Source organism: Protopterus annectens, chromosome 3.part0 (genome assembly GCF_019279795.1).
Source record: "Protopterus annectens isolate FY-2018-M chromosome 3.part0, PAN1.0, whole genome shotgun sequence".
In the NCBI taxonomy this organism is placed as follows: domain Eukaryota; kingdom Metazoa; phylum Chordata; order Ceratodontiformes; family Protopteridae; genus Protopterus; species Protopterus annectens.
The window spans coordinates 262,698,956-262,723,413 of NC_056731.1; the positions used below are offsets into that span (position 1 = coordinate 262,698,956).

At 40.1% G+C, this 24,458-nt stretch overlaps 1 protein-coding gene across 3 annotated transcripts in view; it reads right to left on the reverse strand.

Moving 5' to 3' along the window:
- Positions 1-4,299: 4,299 nt before the first annotated feature.
- The window catches only part of BZW2 (basic leucine zipper and W2 domains 2), a 1,069,944-nt gene continuing 1,049,785 nt past the window's right edge, over positions 4,300-24,458 (reverse strand). For all 3 annotated transcript variants that reach the window (XM_044064746.1, XM_044064744.1, XM_044064745.1), the window contains one exon: positions 4,300-5,809. In XM_044064746.1, the coding sequence (XP_043920681.1) occupies positions 5,781-5,809 (29 nt within the window). In that variant the 3' untranslated portion in view covers positions 4,300-5,780. The remainder of the gene's footprint in view (positions 5,810-24,458) is intronic.

The following is a 24,458-nucleotide window of genomic DNA, read 5'->3' on the forward strand; positions in this document are numbered from 1 at the left end:
CCCAATCTTCAACAAAGGCACACCCATTCACGCACGTACCTACCTGCATGTCTTTAAACGTCACTGGACTGCAGGGAGGACATGCAGACTCCACACATTAGGCACTCCAGCCGAGAATCGAATGGGAGAACCTCTTGCTGTGAGTTGACAAAGCAAACCGCTGCATCACTGCGGCTTGCATTTATGCATTCAAAATATTGTTTATTAATCCTCAGTTGTCTTCTTCTATCTGCATTGTAAATAGTTTTCTGCTTTAAAAAGTTTGATATCTCTGATTATGGGCTGAGGTTATGGTTGAAAGTCTAGTGGCCAGCCCACACATACATATAGACAGATAGATAGCCAGATATAGATATAGATAGATAGATACTAGCTCTTTATGAAGTTTCCCAGCTCAAGAACTAAAAAGCAATACTCCATCTGTTTTTAAAACTATAGCAAACTGCCACTTAGTAGGAATGTAGCATGCAGCTTGGTACAGTTTGCAGTTCTACTAGTTGCATCACACTTGACAAGCACTATGAAAGAGCTTTAGCACTGACAACAAAAGCAGTATCAGTATTAATTTGTGAATGCTAGTACTGGTCCACTGACCAATTGCACTACCTTACACTTCGTACCCAAGCCATCTCCCACCTTTGCCCTACCCTCACTGCATCTCTAGGTGAAGATACTAAAGCTGCACTCCAAATATATCATCAGAATGCAAGCTCCATCTAACAGCTATATAAAGACCAAATAATTATAAAGTTATCTATAACAAGATCATGACCAAAGAAAACAACTGATATAGTTACTTCCCAAAACAGTCGCAATCGACAATACTTCCAGTTGTTTTGGTATGCACTTACAATTGTGCTTTTGCTTTGCTGTAGTAAGATGTTTTCTCCTTATCATTCCACTTACCTGATAGCAGCATGTACATCTCCAATGCCATTTCTAAACTACTCCTCCAGAGTACACATCGCCAAACTTGTCCGAATGACCCAGATTAGAAGTTAAACCTTATAACCTTCTTATTGAAAGAGAAATCACTAATAGAATATGTGTAGAAATACATTGCCATTTAAACCAGAAAGCAAGGTTTTATGTGCATTATTGTAGCATACCAGAATGTTACTGAAATAATTTACTCAATATATACATTTTGAATCACATATTATAGTCAAGGCATGGGGCTTCATGCTTACTCTTAACAGCAGTTAAGTGAATGTAGAATGGTTTAGTGATATCAACATAATGTGGCACTGTGATTTTATCTTAAAGGTCCTTCTTTGATACTACCAGTTTTGTAAGGATAATTACCAATATTCCTATTCGCAATGTATACTAATGAGAGATCATGCCAATAAACTTAAAAATATATCTAATAGAATATAAATATCTATTAACTTTACAAAGTATTCATATGTTCACTAATGAAGCAAATTACGATTTAAGTGTTTTACATTAACTGGAAGGAAGAGCAGTAAAATTGTGGTGAAGCTGCTGAAGCAATTTCTTAGCCTTAGAAATAAAAGTGCAGTTAATAAAGTATGAACAATTAGGCCAAACTATGAAGCAGTCTAGTAGTCAGTACTGCTACATAATCCTACAGTTTTTACTTTGCAGACAGAGTGGCTGGGCCATAATGTCCTTTTTTAATAACAAGCAATTAAATAGTCAGTACAAAACAGTTAACTCAAAACTGGTGAAGTCACAGGATAAAAACAATAATTACATTCAGTTTCTTACACCATCTTAACACAAGCATGTATTAGATGTTCATAGGTATATACTAGGCTAACGAACACCAGAGTCTTTTATAAGCCTAGCCGTGCAATCCAATCCAAACATATTCCTAAGAGGATGCATGTTAATTAGGAAATTTATAGAGGTTATGTGGGGGCAGGTTATGTTAGTTTGGGAATTAATTTCTGCTTCTGTCTAGCAGAAACATGGGAGCCACACCCAGAGTGAATTTCTGATTTTCCATCTATTGGTTAAGGTTACTCTTAAACAGGGTTAGGGATGGACTCTGTTTCACATGGATGGGGAGCCTGTTCCAGAGCATGGTGATCCTCTGAGACACATATCTGTTTCACCAACATGTCTTATTTATGTCATAAGCAAAATTTAAATCCATATATCCAGTGGTTCTGATGCTGTTCATTTTCCGGATGTGCAAAAGGTCCATCACAGCTGGATCCCAAGATGCCTTGTATGCCAGGCATAGATTGCCTCTCAGTATCCCCTAGCAGACACAGTATAGAGACAGGGCTTTAAGGCAATCCATGTAGGACAATGTGTTTATACTCTGGATTCTCCTTGTAAGGAATGTTTGTGGGCATTCCAACTGTTGAACGTATCTGGTCAGATACATGCCGAAAGGGGCATTATGCCCATTAATGGTTCTGATAAGAGCCAAATAAAGTGTCACAATGACTTCCTTGGACCCGAGTGCCATGCCTTACTTGGGCAACACAGAATGATTTTCTTACTACCTTGGCCACATGTTAGTCAAAGGCCAGATTACTGTCTACATATATTCTCCGATTGACTACTGGGTCAACTCTTGGGGTGTCTTATTGATGGAGTAATTAGTTTGGGTGACAGTTTTCCCAAAAGGCACTATAATGCGTTTCTTGGCATTGAGCTTTAGTCCGTGAATTTGACATCAGACATTTGTGTGTTAAATCCCTTTGTAAGATGTTTGTGTCATGGGGGGAATTTATGATAGCTCCCAATTTGCAGTCATCTTTAAGCTTGGTCAGCCAAAGGCCCTTGACATTAGCTATTACCTCTGAGAAGTAGATGCCAAATAGTACCTGTCCTAGAACGGAGCCCTACAATTTCCTCACTGGTGATCGGTCCCTTAGTGGAGGTGGTATCACCAATTTTGACTTCATGTGCCTGCCAGCCAGCTGGCAATCCAGTGAGTTATGCAGAGGTTTATGCCCAGTTCTGTGGGTTTGTCCACTATACCCGAGTGGGGTATTGCAATAAATGCCTTAGCCGGGTCCAGGTAGGTGGTATGCAACATTTTCACCTCATCCATTGCTTTGGCAACATTTTCAAAGTTCACCATGTTTAGTAGGCATGACCTTCCCTTAACAAAGCCAAACTGGGTTGGGTCCAGTGTCTGAAGGTTGCCTATGTCTTAGATGATTATTTCCGTGATAATTTGTTCCATGGCTTTGCATATTAGACTAGTCAGATTAATAGGTCTGTATTTTCACAGGTCCGTTGATGGCTCACCCTTGTGAAATGGGATAACTGCTAAAGTCCTCCATTCCCATTGTACAAAGCCTGTTTTATAGCTATAGTTGAAAAGTGACTCAAGCGGTACTGACAGGTCATGTTTCAAGCTATTTAGAAGACATACCGGGATATTGTTGGAGCCCACTGAGGCTGTGTTTTTTCAGGACTTGCTCCCTGTTAATAAATTATTGTGAACTACAGTAGTCTAAACAGCAGCTCCTTGTGAGGTTTCTGGACTCTATGATTTTCTAGTGTCACTACACATTACAGAAGTAAAGTTTTGCAACATTTCTAAATGAAAGAAAAATGACAGGAACTTGTTGGTTACAGAGACGCAATCCTGACTGAAGGCTTGCTTCTGACTAGGGGAAAGACAGAGCTGGGTATTAAGCAAAACACAATCAGGTATTACATACGATAGTCAAATCAAATATTCATACCAATGTAAATTCAAATATATACTATCAAGAATGCAGAAAAATAACAGTTCCAGACAGTGTAATAGAAGCAGGTGAAGATAAGCATTTTACATTCATACATATATATCTAGCTATCTATGTAGCAATATCTGAGTTTATAAATTTATATCAGTTCCATGAAAACTTTTTTTTGAAATTTGAGTCAGGAAAAAAAACACACTGACTGATCCTTGAAATCATACACTAAAACATTAAAGTGATGTTTCACCCCCAGTGACTCTGTATGTACTTACTCCAACTTTGCACAACAGTCTGGTTAAGTAGAAACTTCCTTAACTCCACAGTTTGCAAATCTCACTGTAACACACACACACACACACACACACACACACACACACACACACACACACACACACACACACACACACACAGACACACACACGTATACACACACTCTCTCTCTCTTTGATGAAATAGGAATCGTTGGGTTGTGACAGTCCATTTCTGTTTCAATGAAAAATTAAACTTCAATGGAATACATAGAACCCATACATAAATATAGATGGACAGACATATAGATAGATTTGAAACACAGCTTAACAAGCATAACCCTGTGCAACTAAAATGTATAACAAAGGTATAGAATTCTTACATGAAATTTTATTAAATGAAACCGAGATAAGTACAAGAGAAATACAGTTTAGACAAGTAAACTGGGGCTTATTGCAGTTACAAGTTGAGAATGCGATTCCTTACCAACTGATGAAAGACCAAGAAGTTTGACAATGAATTATTATTTTATTCACATGCTTTTTGAAAATTTTTATGCCATGTACTCAGATAATGGTTGCTCAATGCTCTCCATACAAGTTGCTTCACTTGTTCTTATGAAGATTCAGTGATGGACAATATATGAGATTTAAAGAATCACATTGTGGACATATGAGAACCACAGAGGGAGAGCAACTTGTTTTCTTAGTAGAAATACTTCAGAGCAGCAGTAAGGCACTGAGATAAACAAAATGTCCATAAATGTGACTGGTATATCTAATTTATATTCAAAACTTGACAATTTTTGTTTTAAGAACATGTGCCTTAAAAACTACAACAGTAGTGTCAGACAAGCTATATATCAAAGTCTATTAGTTTCACTTTTAATGCCCTTTTATTCAAGGCTGGACATTGTTCATGCAAGGTTGTAATCTGAAATAACTTGGCCTTGGCAATGTTTATCACAGTTTTACTTTATCATCCTCTTTGCAAGGAGTGCCAACATTATTTAACTATCACATGAAATAGATTTTCACCTCTGATTTTACAATAAATCTTTTACAATATTGATTATAATGCAGACCTACAAATGACAAAATCATCCTGTAGTAACACAAAAACAAGATGCATTCAGAAAACTTACAGAAAGAATACATCCACCACCTTGCTTTCAACCTAAATATCAATGGACTACAAACCAGTAAGTATACATTCTTATAAGACACCATGTGGAATATGCACAATGCTTATCGCTGTAAAATAAGATATCTCAGCTCACTAAAATTACATATTGCAATTCATTCCGAGAAGGAAATGCAGGGAAAACAGGAAGTCTCAAAAGTGGAGATATGCAAAAGGAAATATAAGTACAGATATGCCTACTAAAGACGCAGTTATCTAAGATATAAAATTTATGTATTCAAAAATGTGGGTAGTTTAAAATCACAAATATAAGTAAATATATTGCTACAAACACAGACAACTCCAAATAAAATAAAATTAATTTATAAACAAATCTATAATAGACATTTAGGTGACAATTCACTTAGTACCTGAAAGACTGCTAATACAAAAGGAGTCCTTGTGTATATCTTTTCTCTTGCATGGCTCCTTTTTTTCAATGGCTTTCATTAGGATAAGGTAAATGAGCCACAGAGGTAGAGTCCCAGAGAAAACAGTTGTTACCTCAGGTCTCAATGAAAAAATATGTATTCCTATACATCGAGGGAAAGCTAGTCTAAAGTTTTCTCTTTTTGACACTGAAGTAGTGTAAAGCTTCTTCTGCCTGAGTGGCACACAGTCCAGGAGCGAGTACTGCTGTGGCCTGGAGATTGTGCTTTGTTGAAACACTTAGCTGTCCTCACCTTCAGACTCAGACTCTAAAAAACAATAAACAACAAGATCAGACATGTTCAATACTTCAGGACACGTAAGCTAAGTTAAAGCGAATGATGTACGACAGGCATTTAATCAACAAATTAACAGACAATACATTTATCACTTATTTGTTTTAACTATCTAAATATTGTCAATGTATTGTTTACACTGTCTATATATTGTGAACTTATGATTGCTCATTATCAGGACAAAAGCATTAGCTAAATGTTGTGATTTACTATTATCGTGGCTGTTGTGTTAAACGGATCTGGTGACTTTCAACTTACGATGGGAAACACAGGTGAAAATGACATTGCTGCACCTGGCTTCTTTGACTAAGGCAACAATACATGCTGAGTGTAACTTGTACCCGATTTTCTATTGTGCAATATTTAAACTAAGACCGTGGAATAAATCTTCGATGTGTCAGACACTGATCCGTAGGCAGTGGAGCACTGACTTACTCAGATGAATATCTGTGTTGTCTGTTGCTAACTGTATATAAGGTTCACACTGTTATCAACTATTGTGAAATTTAAAATGAACTGCTTGTGATGCATGTGGTTGTAGTGACCAGCAATGAAATCAAAATAAATAAAAAAAAATCTTCCTTAAATACAAAACACATCTTGTGAAGTCTGTGTGATTACCTGGTCATCCAAAAAAAAAAAAAAAAAAACAGGAAATGAAAACATTCCTTCCAATTACATGAAAGGGTTGTGACAGATATTCATAAATTATTTGTTTTTCTCTATGTAAAAGTCATGCTTTAGAAATGCATTTTCTGTTAATTTTAGACAGCCTTAATATTTTCTTATAACTGAGAACATTTAATATCAGACAAAATCTTAAGCTCTTGAGTCTTTAAGGCCATATCTTACTAATTATCTGCAATTGCACTCTCTTTGTGTGATACTATGTAGGGCAATAAAGCATCCTTTGCATAAGGACAAAACACAGAGTTGTTTTTAGGCACCCTTTGAAGTTCCTTCACTGACAGAATATTTACTGTTTTGCTCCATAATTTGTGACGTGTGTTGATAAGATGGATATGTTAAAAATCTGGGACAATAAGGCAGAAAACTACCACAGCAATCAGACCAGGAGACATATGACAAATATAGTCTTCTGAATTTGGAAATATTCATTACATTGATTTGAACCTGGACAGGCTGAATGACTTGATTTTATTTTGCGTTAACTATTTCTTGAATGTCAGCTGACACAACATACATGGGAAACGAAAGCCAGCAGCTGTTGAAAGCTGCATATGAAGCATTCTTGGAGCTTAGAACTTCTAAAGATGAAACAAATGTAATAAATAAATGCTAGGTCTTTAAGCAAACAGACAAGAAAAGGTTAGTCTTCCACTTAAGAAATGCACTGCGCTTGACAGCATACAACAGTACATCTCCATTCAGGATTTTCTGTCTTAAATTCTGTGACAGCAAAAGCTGCATAAACAAAAATAAAATTGATAAATAAGAAGGCAGTGTTAGTGGTGGGTATGCTCTTCCTTATCAAGACTGGCCTTTTGTCAACTGGTGCTCTAGACAAAAGGTTTCCACAGTTCCCCCCAACACCACCTTGTTCCCCTATCCTGATCTACCCACACCATCCAGATTATTGGAAAAGCACCCCTGCTCAAGTGGCTCCCTAGGTGGCGCTTAGTTGGCCTATGCCTAAAGCCAGCTATATTGCTTATGCTTAGGTGTTGTTTGAATGTGATCAGACAGAAAGAACAAAGTTAAACATAAGCAGACAGGGTACAGAAGGAATGATTCTGTGTTAGAAGCAAAAAAAACACAGGAAAAAAAATACATACACGACTTATCCTGGGGAATCAATAAACTCCGTGTAGGCTTAGCACAAAGCCTACACAGAGTTTACATGTCTGTGAGGAGAGCAGCAGCGCTAATTACATATGCATGCTGCACACCATGTAGAAACATAAACAAACAGCTTCATGGCCAGCAACAGTGTTGCTGGCCAGAAAACCACGTAAAGCAACACAAACGCCTGCACACATGGACAATGAACCTATTAACCTATGAACTTATGGGAAAACTAGGTCTGCTGGATTGCGCGGAAAGCCACAATGACTTCCAGGGTTTTTAATAACACAATTTATAGTTTCAACACATTACATGAAAGTGTATACAGTGCAGAGTAGTGTGGAAACCTGTTTCAGGCTTAATGAATAAAAGTTTTGTAAAGATCAGCAAGGGTACATAAACTGCATAATAAATAAATAGTCAGGGGAAGTGTGTGTATTGAAAAGGGACATGTAGATTAATAGTATGAATGAACACGGGAAGAGGACAAGTGAAACATGGTAATGTACAGCAAATTAGAGCATGTCAATGAAGGCAGTTGTAGCATAAACACTAATCACACATCTCTTGCGTGAGTGTCACACAAGTTGACATACCAATGGAGAGAATTCTTTACGTTATAAGCATCCTGACATGAACAATGTAGAGGACATATATCAGGAATGGTATATACAATAGGGGTTAGGTGCATATTGTGAAGCTGTGCAAAATGAGTTGCCTGAATATGAATGTAATGTCAGCATAGGTCTCAACCAAGTGGGATATACATTAAAAGGCACATGGACAACAGTAGACAGAAGCACACACAATCATGGACAATATCAGAATAATACCACCATTGATCCCATGTTTTTGATACGCGATTGTGAGTGATCATAGATGGTGCTGCAAGAACATACTTGGACAACTGTCATGATTTGTCAGCAATCTATGAGGGGAATCAAGCACACCTTCCTCAAAATTTAACATCTTTTGTAGTTCACTGCTTAAAATCTGCCTCTGGGCTTTTTTTCTGGCTATACTGCTCAGACAAGCTCCACGTGGGTTTACAGAGTGGTCCTAGCAGCAAGGAACTCGAAAAAGCGACTACCTTCTGGATTTAAGTATCTTTGCTTTTTTTCACTGAAAATAGCTTCTGCTGCTTAATTTGAACTAGCCTGAACTGTTTTTTTACTGATTACTGCATTTATTTTAAAATCTGTACTTAAAGTTACATTTAGTCGAATTTAGTCGAAAGTTTGCTTGTTTGTTTGTTTAATTGAACTGTGGAGGCTGCCCACTAAAGTGTGCTAGCCTGTGTAACTAATTTATCACTGTCTCTGCATTTTCTGTGTATTTCTGCAAAAAAAACAAAAAAAAATATTCCTTGTTTTCCCGCCTTTCTCGACTAGTTTAGACCAGTATACAGGCATTGCTGTATTCTGGGCTGTGGTGTAGTTCCTGTGTTGTCCATTACCTTACTTGGATAGAAGTAAGTTTCTTTGCTCACCAGTGGGAGTGGGGAGCCTTGAGCAGCCTACCTGTCCTTGGGGGAAGTAACCTCAGCACAAGAAGCTGTTAGTAATTGCCTGTTTGGGACCATTCCTAGCTCTTTTGTAGTTCACTGCTTAAAATCCGCATTTGCACGGCTTTGCGCGGTCGTGCGCATAGCGCAGCACTGGTTAAACAAGGTTAAACTTTTTCTGGCTCCGCCAAGTCTGCTCTTCAATTTTTCCCTTAGAACTGTTCTACTTGCAATCTAAACAGCCTATACTCTATCTGAAAAGCTCAGCACTTGCTCCTAAAGCATTTGTATACAGGTAAAGCACTCTTAAACAAATGAAAGTACTTCATTCACCTAAATTCTGTTGAGTACCCATTTCCCTATAGGTCCTTTCTCACTCAGTTACACAGCAATCTTTTTCACTATTTCTAGCATGTCGAAGGGTCAGTTGCTGGCATCCTCTCCTGTTCAGCTGGTGAATCTGTGAATCTTGAGGCAATGTTACAATTGCCTCATGTACACAGACAACCCTCTCCTCCTCCCAACAAATACAAATATATGCGAGAGATGCAACTATATAGCCAAACTGGAGGCTGAGCTCTCTCAATTCAGGACTGGCAAGACCAGTCAGGAGGAGAAGGTAACCACGCACACCACAAACCCAGTCTCACATAGAACTATCACAACTGCAAACCAAACACAAACACACAAAAACATACTCGGAGGCGCTGATTAAAAATCTACCAAAACAACAGAGGCCTCCAAAGCAGACACCCAAGCAACCACCACCTCAAGACATAGCACATGCAACACATTGTTCACAAAGTCAGTGTGCTAAACAGTCACAGCCCTTAAGGCCAAACAACATGCCAGACACACTTGTAATAGGTGACTCCACAGTCAGGCACACTGACGTCCTGCTCACCAGACTGAACAAGGAGAGGGTCACAGTAAGCTGCCTGTCGGGAGCTAGAATCCGCCACATAACACAAGCACTCAGGTCACTCCACAGCAAGTACAAATATGACTCAGTCATTGTACATGCCGGTGTGAACGACCTGAGATGTACCTCCCTGGACTACATGAAAAGAGATATAGAGGAGCTCTCTGATTATGTAGCCCAGGCCGGTATGACCCTGACCCTGAGCAGCATCTTACCCTCACCAAGAATGATGCCACAGTACAAAGACAAAATGATCAGTTTTAATAATTGGCTTAATTACTGGTGTCATTCTAAGGGGATCCAGTGTCTGTCTGCTTGGGATGACATGCTTGACAAGCCACGCTGCTTCGCAAGGGATGGCTTGCACCTGTCACCCCTGGGCTTCCGGATATTGGCCAAGGCTCTTGCCACCCCCATAGTGCCTTTTTTAGGCAAGGCTCAAATGACAAACCTACCTCCCTAGAAAACACAAGTGGAAAAAAACTAAGGATAATGCTGCACAATGCCAGAAGTCTAAACCTCAAGATGCATGCCCTCGAAGCCCTCCTCAGTATGGAGTACATCGATGTCTGTGCAGTGAATGAAACCTGGTTCAAGGCTTCTGAGAGCACCCCAGCACTATCAGGTTTTACCTCATATCATGCTTTCCGGCCCCAAAACTTGGACCGAACCACAAAAGGAGGGGGAGTATCCATTTTCATCAAAGATACCCACACCTCCAGGTTAGTGGCAACGCACGAAGCATCGGAGACTATCCAGGTGCAACTAACCATAGGCAAAACTGCCTTACAGTTTGTAGCATGCCACAGACCACCCTCTCAAACTCAGGAACCCCACACAGCCTTCCTGAAGACACTGGAGAGTATGAATGTCTCTCCAAATACCATCATTTTGGGAGATTTCAACTACCCAAACATAGACTGGGAACATTACTCAAGCCCCAACACCCTAGCCCAAAGGTTCCTAGAATTCATAAACTCAAATGCAATGGAACAACTAGTCACCATTCCCACAAAAGGAGACAATATACTAGACCTGATCATCACAAACATGGGGACAAAATGCTCCACACCGGAAGTGCATCCCTCTTTGGTAAGATCAGACCATAAATTAATCTCACTGGAAATCCACATCCCGCCCCCACCCCCTGCACAAAAGACCACAGTGAAGAACTTCTCAAAAGCAAACTTCACACTTCTTAAGACTGAAGTGGTATCTTTCAAGGCCCCTGGGCCAGTGGAAACCACAACCCACACTGCTGAATCTTTTGCAAATGCCTTCTATGGGCACCTTCAAGAATGCATGGATCATGCAATCCCAAATTAAACCAAGACCCATTCCCCCAAAGGCAGGCACCCAGTCTGGTGGACCCCAGCCATAAACAAACTTTACAACAGGAGGAGGAAGCTACTACATGACAGAGCAAAATCCCTAAAAGGGAAGGCATCTTTGATCAGTACTAGCAAAAAACTACGATCACTCATAAAATCATTCAAGGCCAACTTTGAGAGAAAAATCGCAAAAGACAATCACAAGGCCTTCTTTAGCTATGTTAGAAACATGGGTGGAAACTCCCAGATATGCTCAGAGTTAGTCCAAAATGACACAAAATACACTGAACCCACTGACATTGCCAACATTCTGGCAGACAGGTTCAGTGCAAATTTCTCCCCAAAAGGAGAAATAACTATCCCAGCAGAGTGTAGCCTCCATAACATCTCAGATGCCCAGGTGAGAGCCGCCCTCTCTAAAGCTAAAAACACAGCATCAATGGGACCGGATGGTGTCCTAGGCTGTGTGCTACATGAACTCCAAGAGGAACTAAACCCACACATAAGGCTGCTGTTTAATCTTAGACTTACTACAGGATACGTACCCAAAGAGTGGCATACGGCAACAGTGGTCCCACTTCACAAAGGCGGTGCTTCTACGGACCCTGGAAATTACCGCCCCATAAGCTTGACGAGCCTGGTCTGCAAAGCTATGGAGAGGATCATTATGGAACTCATAAACAAAGACATTGGGGACCTACAGACATTGGATCCTACCCAATTTGGCTTTGTCAAGGGCAGATCCTGCCTTTTGAACTTGGTCGACTTTTTTGAAACAGTCACTAAGGCCATTGATGAGGGCAAGGCAGTTCACACAGCCTACCTTGACCTTGCAAAAGCCTTTGACGCAATACCCCACTCGGGCATCATAGACAAACTCACCAGCTTAAATGTAAACCCATATGTCACAAGATGGGTTGCAAACTGGCTCAAGGACAGAACCCACAGGGTCAGAGTTGCTGGAGCTATGTCAGACTCTAAGTCAGTCACAAGCGGTGTCCCACAGGGCTCAGTCCTGGGACCCCTCTTGTTCGGAATATATTTTTCCGAGGTACAGGCAAACATAGGAGGATTGTGGCTGACAAAGTTCGCAGATGACTGCAAACTGGGCGCCATAATTGATACTCCAGCGGACACAAACATCCTTCAGAGAGGCCTCACAGAAACAGATAATTGGTGCCAGAGCCCTGGCCTTAAGCTGAACACCAAAAAATGTATAGTCATACCCTTTGGGAAAAACAAGGTACTGACAAATTACCACATAGGCGGTAATCCATTAAGTACGGAAGAGGTAATCAGGGACCTAGGGACCCAGGTTGACAGTAACCTCTCATTTGACACTCACATTGCCAAAGTGGTTAGGAAGACCTTCTATATTGCCCACCTTATCATGAAGGGTTTCACATCTAGATCAAGAGAGGTCATTGTGCCCCTGTACTCTTCTCTTATCAGGCCAATGAATGAGTACAATGCCCCATTTGGGATGTATCTCACCCGACACCTGCAGCAGTTGGAAAGACCCCAAAAGTTCCTCACCAAGAGGATAAAGGGTCTTAAACATATGTCATATGCTGCCCGACTGAAAAAACTCCAGCTCCATTCAGTTGCATACCGCCTACTCAGAGGTGATCTGTGCCTGACGTACAAGGCCATGTCCAATCCTGAATTAATGGACATGCTCCACTTCAGAAAATCCAAATCCATCAGAGCCACGAGAACAAGTGACTTAAACCTCAACACAGAAATAAATAGAACGTGCTGGAGGGACAGATTCATAACCCAGAGGCTCCCTACACTCTGGAACAGTATCCCAGTCCATGTTAGGCAGAGCCCCTCACTGACTCTATTCAAGAGAAATCTCGACGAGTGGATGGGAGATCATAGGTTTACCCCGGGGGTCATCTCTGTGTCACTACTAGACAGAGGCATAGTAAACTAAACCCTAAAAGGGCGTAGTATTCCCATCCTAAGGGGTGGTGTAAGCCACATACACTCTGGCTAGGCTTATAAATGCCCTAGGGCAGATAGCCTAGTATGAACCTATGAACCTATGTGCAGAGGTTTTAGGAGAGATACTGTTATACCTGTATGTGAGATTATGAGCAATCCTAGCTAGGTGACATGTATGCATGGCATATATATATATATATATATATATATATATATATATATATATATATATATATATATATATATATATATATATATATATATATATGGCAAAATCCACACTGTCAGGAATGTAACCCATGCCATCAATGTTATCAATCAGCTATGTATGTACTATATGCATCATAACAACACATATCACATATGCATCTTGTATAACACATTGATGAGGTTTCCTCATCATCAAACACTAATGTTTAAGCAACAAAAATTATACTTAGGTATGGCTAATAAGATGCGTGAGCACTCACTGTGGCAAATGTGGTACACTTGAGTAATGCACCACTGAAAGATGTGTATGTGTAGGGAGGTACATGAAAAAGGGTGCATTGTACTCAGATACTGATATGATGAAGGCTGTGAACTATGGAAGTATAATGGCCTTTGATGTGGATGTCTTGCGCATACTTAGAAGTTGTGTTACATACAAGGGAGTAGTCAGCACTATAGGCACATGCTGGTGGACATTCTACATATTATCTACCTGAGTACACAGATCACATAGCACTTGGTCTGCTCATAGGAGTGTGCTGTCTATATTATAATTAGGCTGTGTATTTGATTTTATAATGTAACTATTCCCTCCATGCATTTTGTTCATCTACTGTGTCTATTTGGCTGTGACAACAATCCTTTGTGTTTTTTGATAGTGTCTGTATTATACTAATAACACACTTGGATTCAAAGATTGTCCACAATCTGCAGTCCTCCACAAAGCTGTTTGGACAAAGGATGTGCAAGTCATTCTTGACATCTGAGACTTAAATAATGAACAGGAAAGGGCCTAGCACAGAGCCCTGAGGTACAGACCTGATCACTGGACTACAGATATAGGTCACTTCACACACTTCAACATATTTATCTGTTACATGTGTGGTCCAGTGGTCTACCCACTCAGTGATATAGGTGTTTATGGCCACTTGTGACAGTGTTTCAGTAATACCTCAGTGTCGATTTGTGTCAAATGCCTTGGCTAGGTCAAGCTACACAGGATGATAGTGTTGTCATCATGCATGCCTTGTTGGCCTTCTTGAGGACATCTAACAGACATAGCAGACACAATGTAGCCTGAAGACGGTAATACCTTCTTGTAGCCATACTTTACATCTGCACCTCAATATAGCACATCAGTGACAGCAACATTGACATGTCAACTGTTCATAGTGACATAGGACATTATTAGGCTAATGGCCATCACATGAAATCCTAGCCATTATTATACAATGTAAATATAAATCCCTATATTATTGAAGATAGTAAGACTACTGTGAGCATGTGTATGATTGTTGGATTGCATTACATCCTGCCACCGTCCATATGGGTCATGTGCACCACACCATAGCAGAATTAGCAAGCACCCATTCAGTGATTTGAAGATGGCTTGCAGAAGCTCATAGAAGGACTCTGCTTCATGATGTGTGTATGCATATTTGACATGAGGACATCCCTCATTCCTCTGCAGGAAGACTGCCATGTGGCCAGAGGAAATAGGAGGATGCATGGGGCTAAGTGGAAGGTATCCAAGTGGTAGTGAAATGAAGATCTATTTCAAAGATCATACAATGACCATAAAATGTACCATCAATCAAACACACAGCAGTAGACTGGACCTGATTTGAGCATTATACCTGTGTAGGCACAGCATATGAATGCCATGCAATATTACAGTAGCAACACCACATATGTCTAACTAACACTGTTACATTGCACTTTTGGAGTATGACAGCATCATTGTATACTGAGGAGAACATGTTGTGAGGAGCATATTGCATGAATGTGCAGTCACATCCCTCTGTAAAACTGTCTCAAAATAAATTGTATGTATAGATGTGTAAGTTGCCTGCTGTTGGATTAGAACTGCTATATGTGTAGTTAAAGTAGCTAGTTACTGCCACAAACCAGGTTTGTCTTGAATACTGTCAGAGTATATGTTACACAGGATTAAATAATCATTGTAAGCTACAAGATGTTTGAAGGAAGTTTGGACGTAGCTGTGAGCTCACATACTGTTCTAAAACTGTCACCATAGTGATTGTTGAATGCACACACAGTTGACTGTACTAAGAATAAAACCCATATCCAACTATTTACTGAGCACAGTACTTAATACAAGCACCACAGCACAATTCTGTCTTTTATAGTATTGGTGAATAGTTTATAGCTGATGACATCAGCAGAGTCTGTTGTGAAAAAGATGGTAACAGCAGTGTCCCACCTCTCTTGAATGCCAACCAACTGAACACACACACACACACACACACACACACACACACACACACACACACACACACACACACACACACACATCACTTGACTGCAGTGAGAACAGAACCCCTACTGTAGTACACCAGAACTCAGTATTTAATGCAAGCGTGATAGCACAAGTCTGACTTGGACAGCGTTGGACAACACTTTATAAGTGATGACATCAGCAATGTCTGATGAGAAGAGGATGGTAACAGTCTCACACATGTAGGTGTAAAATGGTCTGCTGAATATCAGCCTACTGAATGAACACACACACACACACACACACACACACACACACACCAGCTGAGTGCAATGAGAGCAGAACCCCTGCCTAACTAGGCACACCAGCTAGAGAACTTAGTACTTAATGCAAGTGCCCTGGCACAAGCTTGACTTTTACAATGCTGCAAGACAGTTTATAGAGGATGCCATCATCAATGGATGTTTGAGAAAGGATGTTCTGAGGCATGAATTAAATGGATGTGTAGGAATGTACAAATGTCAAAAGATTGGTAATCCATGGGAATGTTTCCTGATGACTGCAGGATACACAGTTATGCTCTTCTGACTAGCCAGACAGACACACACACACACACACACACACACACACACACACACACACACACACACACACACACACACACACAACCAGTTGACTGCAGTGAGATTAGAACCCCTACCTTACTAGATACACCAGCTAAAGAACTCAATACTTAATAAAAGCGCAATGGCACAACTCTGACTTTTACAATGCTGCAGGGCAATTTACAGTGGATGACATCATTGTTTGAGAGAAGATGTTGAGAGACCTGTATGAAATGGATGACTAGCCATGTATAACTGTCAAGATATTAAAGATCTGCATGTTACCGGATTGATGAGTGTGCAAAGTGTAGCATTTGCTCTTGTGTTTCCAGTGTGGAGGTATACCTTAAAAAGACAGCTTTACAAACTATATGGAAACAGCTGTCCATATTACAAGTATTAGAAAATATGAATGTGTATTGTCAGTTAAAAGATGTATGTGGTATATAAGAAAGCATTTTTTTTATTAATTTCTGTAGTGTAGTTGTTATATCTGGAAACAAGTACTGAGAGACCAACTTTTAAGTGCATGGGTGCAGATAATATGGCTACAGTGTAAATATGTGTTCTTTCCTTAAAAAGTGCCTTCCATTTGTTTGTGTGTTTACCTGCACTTTTATGGGATGAAAACTAAATGAACAGTAAACATCAGTAATTAATGCTAGTTTGCACTTCCCATAGTGCACCACCAAGCAGCTGGTTTGCGCAACTGATGGCAAAGTCTTTTTCAATGTGAAATGTTCATTTAAGGACTCCTATTTGAACTTGAGAAGTACTTATCCACACATGTTATGGTAGGCACAGCTAACAGATAATATGGTGTTCACAAATAGTTTATATGGGAAATGTGTTATAAATTGTTTAACCTTCAAAAAGTATTTATACTGCTTTCCCATTTGTACATAGTTAAGTGATGAGCAAACACAAGCCTCTGTGCCACTGATAACATTATGGCAGTTGTATTGATTTGCTTAACTTTGCTCAAACACATTAAGCAGAGATGCACAGCAGTCAGCATAGTGGATAGTACTAAGTGTCAGAAATACACTTTCTGCTTAGCTGACTCTGTAGCAGCAGGTTAAATGCATTGAGAGATTTTGAGCTAAGATGACAGGGGTTCGAATCCAGGTGTATCTAATAGTTTTAAATATGTATTTCTAATCCAATGAAATAATTCTTTATTCTACTATCACTGTGTGTTACCTTAGCACCGTATGTTTAAGCAGCACTGCGCAGAGGTAACCACACCACTGCAGAGCCATTCACTGTCATTCTGCACTGGGGCACAAAGCCAAACTCTGCATAAACAGAGAAGACGCAAAGTGAAGGGCTTCATTGCGTTTTTTCACTTATATGTGTGGTGTGTGATGCTATTTTTTGACCAGATTAAAGGTGCTAAAATACAGTAGGAAGTCCAGGCTAGCAAGTATGGCTGATGTGCGGACCAAACAAACATGATATAGTACAAAAAAAGGAGATCAGCACCCGGAAGGCAGAAGCAAGGAAATTTACTGAAAACCAGATCGGGTTCAGCAAAATGCTTTCATCAGTGGTTAAGCAATAGTACCATGATAGATGCTGTTATTTATAGTCAATCCAGCAAAGCAGTCCTGACATCACTTCCTTTAACAAAGGTTGTGAGAAAAAATAAAAAAATAAAGACATTTTGAAAAAACAACTAATCAAATGTTAAAAATCAAACATATTCAGAATATACATTATAAAGAGTGTATTGTGCATAAAACAGAGAAGAGATGTTATAATTTGTCATTTAGACCCAGAGGAAAAAGACCACCTAGTTTAACAATCCATCTCTTTTCTTTATTGTTTAGTAAATTGTGCCATCCAGTTTTGAAAAATCTGTTTCCTGAAATTTTGTCAATAACAGTGAAGGTAAATTTGACTGTTTTGTGGATCCGACAGGGTCTATATAAGGCATTAGTGGTTCTGGCATTCCTGATGTCCCCTAAATGTTCAGACATGTGGATTCTAAATTGTCTGGAGGCTTGTCCTATACAGAAGGCTTGGCATGAGCATGTGGCCAGATATATTACCCAATCCGTACCACAATTGGCAAAACAATTGATATTATACAGTTGTCCCGAATTTTTACTAGTAAAATTTTTGGTCTTAAAAATACATTGGCAAAAAGAACAATGACCACAAGGGTAACATCCGACCAGTTTCTCCCCTAATAATGTAGTTTGTTGAAATTGAGTATCATGATATGTGATTTTTTTATAGTGAGAGAAATAGGACCCAAGAGTTTTGCCTTTACGATAAGAGAAAAGGCATCTATCCCCTAACCAGTCATCCAACCGTGTGGCAACGCACGATGCATCAGAGACCATCCAGGTGCAATTAACCATAGGCAAGACTGCTCTGCAAATTGTAGCATGTTACAGGCCACCCTCACAAACTCAGGAACCTCACATGGCCTTCCTGAAAACACTAGAGGGGATAAATGTATCACCAAACACCATCATACTAGGTGACTTCAATTACCCTAATATAGACTGGGAACACTACTCAAGCCCAAACACCCTAGCCCAAAAGTTCCTGGAATTCATAAGCTCAAATGCCATGGAACAATTAGTCACCATCCCCACAAGAGGAGAAAACATACTTGATCTCATCATCACGAACATGGGAGCACAATGCTCAACACTGGAAGTATACCCCTCACTGGTGAGATCAGATCACAAACTAATCTCGCTGGAGGTCCTCATCCCACCCCCACCTGAAATAAAAAAGACCACAGTAAAGAACTTCTCGAAAGCCGACTTCACACTTCTAAAGACTAGTGTGGTCTCCTTTAAGGCCCCGAGCCATGGAAAACAGTACTCAAGCCGCTGAATCACTTACAAATGCCTTCTACCAGCACCTGCAGGACTGCATGGATAAGGCAATCCCAAGCAAAACAAAGACCCTTTGTACCAAAGGCAAGCGTCCAGTCTGGTGGACCCCAGCCATAAACAAACTCTACAACAAAAGGAGGAAGCTACTACAAGACAGAGCAAAATCCTTAAAAGGTAAGACACCCTTGATCACTATAAGTAAAAAACTAAGAGCTCTCATAAAATCATCCAAAGCAAATTTTGAGAGAAAAATAGCTAAAGACTCAAAAGACAATCATAAGGCCTTCTTTAGCTATGTTAGAAACCTGGGAGGAACGTCCCAGATATGCTCAGAACTAGTTCAAAATGATGTGAAGATTACTGATCCTACAGACATTGCCAACATACTGGCTGACAGGTTCAGTGCAAACTTCTCCCCTCCCCAAAGGAGAGATATCTATACCAAGCGATTGCAGCCCCCAAACATCTCCAACGCCCAAGTGAGAACTGCTCTCTCCAAAGCAAAAACACAGCATCCATGGGACCTGATGGTGTCCCTGGCTGTGTGCTCCACGAACTCAACGAGGAATTAAACCCACAGCTAGGACAGCTGTTTAATCATAGTCTTACCTCTGGATACGCACCCAGGAGTGGCGCACTGCAACTGTGGTCCCACTTCACAAAGGCAGTGCCTCCACCGACCCTGGAAATTACCGCCCATTAGCTTGACAAGCCTTATCTGCAAAGCCATGGAGAGGATCATAATGGACCTCATAAATAAAGACATAGGGAATTTGCAGACTTTGGATCCATCCCAGTTTGACTTTGTCAAAGGCAGATCATGCCTTCTAAACTTGGTTGACTTTTGAAACAGTCACCAAAGCCATTGATGAGGGAAAGGCAGTCCATACAGCCTACCTCGATCTGGCAAAGGCCTTCGATACAATACCCCACTCGGGTATCATTGAAAACTCATCAGCTTAAATGTTAACCCATACATCACAAGATGGGTTGCAAACTGGCTGAGTGACAGAACCCACAGGGTCAGAGTTGCTGGCGCCATGTCAGACTCAAAGCCTGTCACAAGTGGTGTACCACAGGGCTCAGTCCTGGGCCCACTCTTGTTTGGCATCTACTTTTCCGAAGTACAAGCAAACACAAGAGGGTTATGGCTGACAAAGTTTGCAGATGACTGCAAACTGGGCCATAGTAGAAAACACATCTGACACAGATATCCTTCAGAAGGGTCTCACAGAAGCGGATAACTGGTGCCAGAGCCATGGCCAAAAGTTAAATGCCAAAAAATGCATAGTCATACCCTTCGGGAAAAACAAGGTTACCCTAGCTACCAAATAGGTGGCAATCCACTGAGCACAGAAGAAGTTATCAGGGACCTGGGGACCCAGGTTGATAGTAGTCTGTCATTCGACACCCATGTAGCTAAAGTAGTTAGGAAGACCTTCTACATTGCCCACCTTATCATGAAGGGATTCTCATCTAGATCAAGGGAGGTCATAGTCTCCCTATACTCATCACTCATCAGACCAATGATTGAGTACAATGCCCCATTCAGAATGTATCTGACCCGACACTTGCAGCAGCTGGAGAGGCCACAAAAGTTCCTCACCAAAAGGATAAAGGGTCTCAAACATCTGTCCTATGCTGCCCGACTGAAAGAACTCCAGCTCTACTCAGTCGCCTACCGCTTGCTCAGAGGTGACCTTTGCCTAACATACAAGGCCATGTCAAACCCAGATTTGATGAATATGCTTCACCTCAAAAAATCTAGATCCGTCAGAGCCACAAGGGCGGGAGACTTAAACCTCGACACGGCTATTAACAGGACATGCTGGAGGGATAGATTCATCACCCAAAGACTCCCTATGCTGTGGAACAAAATCCCGGTATATGTGAGGCAGAGCACCTCGCTGGCCTTGTTCAAGAGAAATCTTGACCAATGGATGGGAGATTGCAGATATACCCCAGGGATTACCTCAGTGTCACTGCTCGACAGAGGCACAGCAAAATAATGGGTATAGTTCCCCATACTAAAGGGGTGGTGTAAGCCACAAAACTATGGGCTAGGCTTGTAAATGCCCTCGGGCAGATAGCCTAGTATGAACCTATGAACCTATGAACCTATGTTGGTTTGGAGTATATTCCAGTGCTGATCAATGACATCCATGAGTTGTCCCATATTTCTGCTAAAGGTAGTAACCAACCTGAGTTTATCCTGGTAAGAATTACTAACTTTGGGTTTATATGTCAGGAGATTGTCCCTAGATATCTTTTTAGTCCATGTTAAGGCTGAATTGATATTGTGTTTATCATAACCCCTCTGTAAAAATCTATTGGAGAGGTCATTTTGACAATGGGCAAGATCCTCCTGTGATGAACATATTCTCTTTATTCTCATGAACTGTGATTTTGGAATATTTTTGATAATATGCTTAGGGTGAAGACTGGAAGCATGTAATAAACTGTTGTATTGGGGATATTTCCTGTGAACCGTAGTACGTAAAGTGTTATCTGGTTCCCTTTGTAGATGAACATCCAAAAAATCAATTTCATGCAGGCTGTAGTTTGCTGTGAATTCAACACCCCATATGTTACCATTAAGGTATTCTATAAATTGCATGAGATACTCACTACCCCCTCTCCATACAAGCCAACAATCGTCCAGGTAGCGTCTCCATATATCCACCTCAGGCAAATACAGATTGTGAAGTTCATTATAAATAATGTGTTCTTCAACATACCCCATAAACAGATCTGCATATATTGGTGCAAATGATGCTCCCATGGCAGTACCCTGAATCTGCCAACAACATTGATTTTGAAAATAGAAAACGTTCTTGGTAAGAACCTGTTCTGCCATGCATGTTAGTAAGGTGTTGAAGCCAGGATCATAGAGGTTAAGTCTGTTGAGCCAATATTCCAATGCAGTCAAACCTGCCCAATGTGGGATACATGTATATAAGGATTTAACATCTAAAGTACACATCAACCAGTGTGATTCTAATTGGCATTCTGAAACAATCTGTAAAAACACAGTGGTGTCTTGCAATCTAGCCCTGACATAGGATAATAATGGTTTCAAATATTGCGTCAAAAAGAGGGGCTCAGTAAGTGAGCCCATACCTGAAACAATAGGTCTTCCTGTTGGTGTATTGTAAGACTTGTGGATCTTGGGCAATAAATACAAATATTGTTTGATAGGATCATTAACTGTCAACTGAGATCTAGTTTTGTCACTAATACCTTCTTCTACTGCTAATTGTAAAAAAGCATCAATTTCCTTTTTAAAATTAGGAGTGGGATCAGTAGGCATGTTTAAATAATGCTGAGTGTTAGAAACTTGTCTAATTCCCTCTGCCCAGTAATAACTGGAATCCATGACTACTATTGCCCCTCCTTTATCTGCTGGAAGAATGGTAATATCAGTATTCCCCCTAAGATCCATCAGCACATGTTGCTCAATTCTATTCAGATTGTGTCTGAGGATATGCCAAGATCCTAATCTATGATGTAAATCCTTAATGACAGCATGTTGAAAAATGGCCACATGTTTATCCATGGGTGGACTAAAGTTGGATTTCAGGAATCTGAATTCAGTTGATCTTTGAGTCTGTTCCTGCTGATCAAAAAATAGTTTAGGATTAATTTTTCTGCAAAAGGCTAATATATCTGAAACAAAAATACTCTCATCTACAAAGAAACCTGGTATGAAACCCAGACCTTTATTTAACAAAGCTTCCTCAGTGGATGTTAAAACATGGCTAGATATATTGTGCACATTAGAACAATCACTATTCATTTGACAATGGATTGAAAAAGCTCCTCTATAGTTCTGACTTCTGTGTTTCCGTCCCGCCCTGTGTCTCCTGTTCCTAAAGGGTGCTCTGAGCTACGACCTCTTTTGGAAACCGGTGAGTCACTGATGTTAATGGACTCAGTATCTGTGGTGGAGGATTCCTCTCCAGAGCTTGTATTCAAAGATATGCCCTTTTTAAAAATAGACCTGGGTCTCTTCTTACATGTATGTGTAGGATTTCTGGTACCCTCTGCAAACCTGACACTTTTTTGTGATTCAAAAGGTTTTCCCCTCTTATCGTCGTCCATGTCCCTAGTGAATTTATGTAGTTTTTTGTCTTTTAAACCATTTTCAAAACTGGTCAGTTCCCTAGACAGTCTGCTCAAAAGCTCCCTAAAGTTAGATGAATCCTCATATTTTTTTAGGTCTTCACAAACCTGTTGTACATCACAAATATTAACCTGTATAGTTCTATCATAATAAGAGGATAGTATATTAACGAACGCCATTGAAGCATTTTGTTGAGCCAAATTCCAATCCCTCAATAGTATCTCATCTGGTTTGCTGACTAATGGTTGTAATTTTGTTCTGAGACCCCTAGGGGTAATGTTTTGATGTTGGTAGGCCTTAAAAAGCCTAGAATGCCAAATGTTAGCTCTTAATATTTTAACCTTTTTACTTAATAGTGTAAACAGCAAACTGCAACCATCAACTGGATCTGATTTTCCATTTACAGTGGATCCATTTGTGGGTTAGATTCCAAAAATTTGGATATCGTCTTTGTCAGCACATAATCCCTGAAGTAGTTGGTTCAGATCCATGACTATAGGTTGCCCATATGCTGTGGTCAGATGTGATGTATAAAAGCCAAATTCCAAAAATAAACAAAGTCTAATCTAATGCTTATTGAGTCAGACTGTCAGGAAAAAGATAAGCCACTAATAACAAATATCAAAAACTAAAAATCAGGGTCTGTATGAATCACTAGAGAGTGTCAGGAGAGCACAGGTAAAGCACCTCCCTGCTTTAATCAATGGGGCTCACCCCTTAATCAGATGCAGGGTGACTTAACCAGACAGTACAGTGTTGTGAACAACTGCATATATGTTTTTTATATGTAAAAAGATATTATTAGTACTAATAATCCACCAGCTATCAAGCTTGTGAACTGTAGGAGTCCTTGGATGTCAATAACCTATGGATACTCAATATTGCTGTACCCAAATGTAAAACTCCCGTTAAAAAAGACCACAATTGCTACCAATAGAGTGCCTGAGTTATAACAACTATAGTTAAAAAACATTCAGTCCCTAAAGCGAGCTAAAAAGCTTGTAAAGTATAGAGGTCCTTTGATATCTATGACCTATGGATACTCAATGAGAAACATCACAATTGCTATCAATA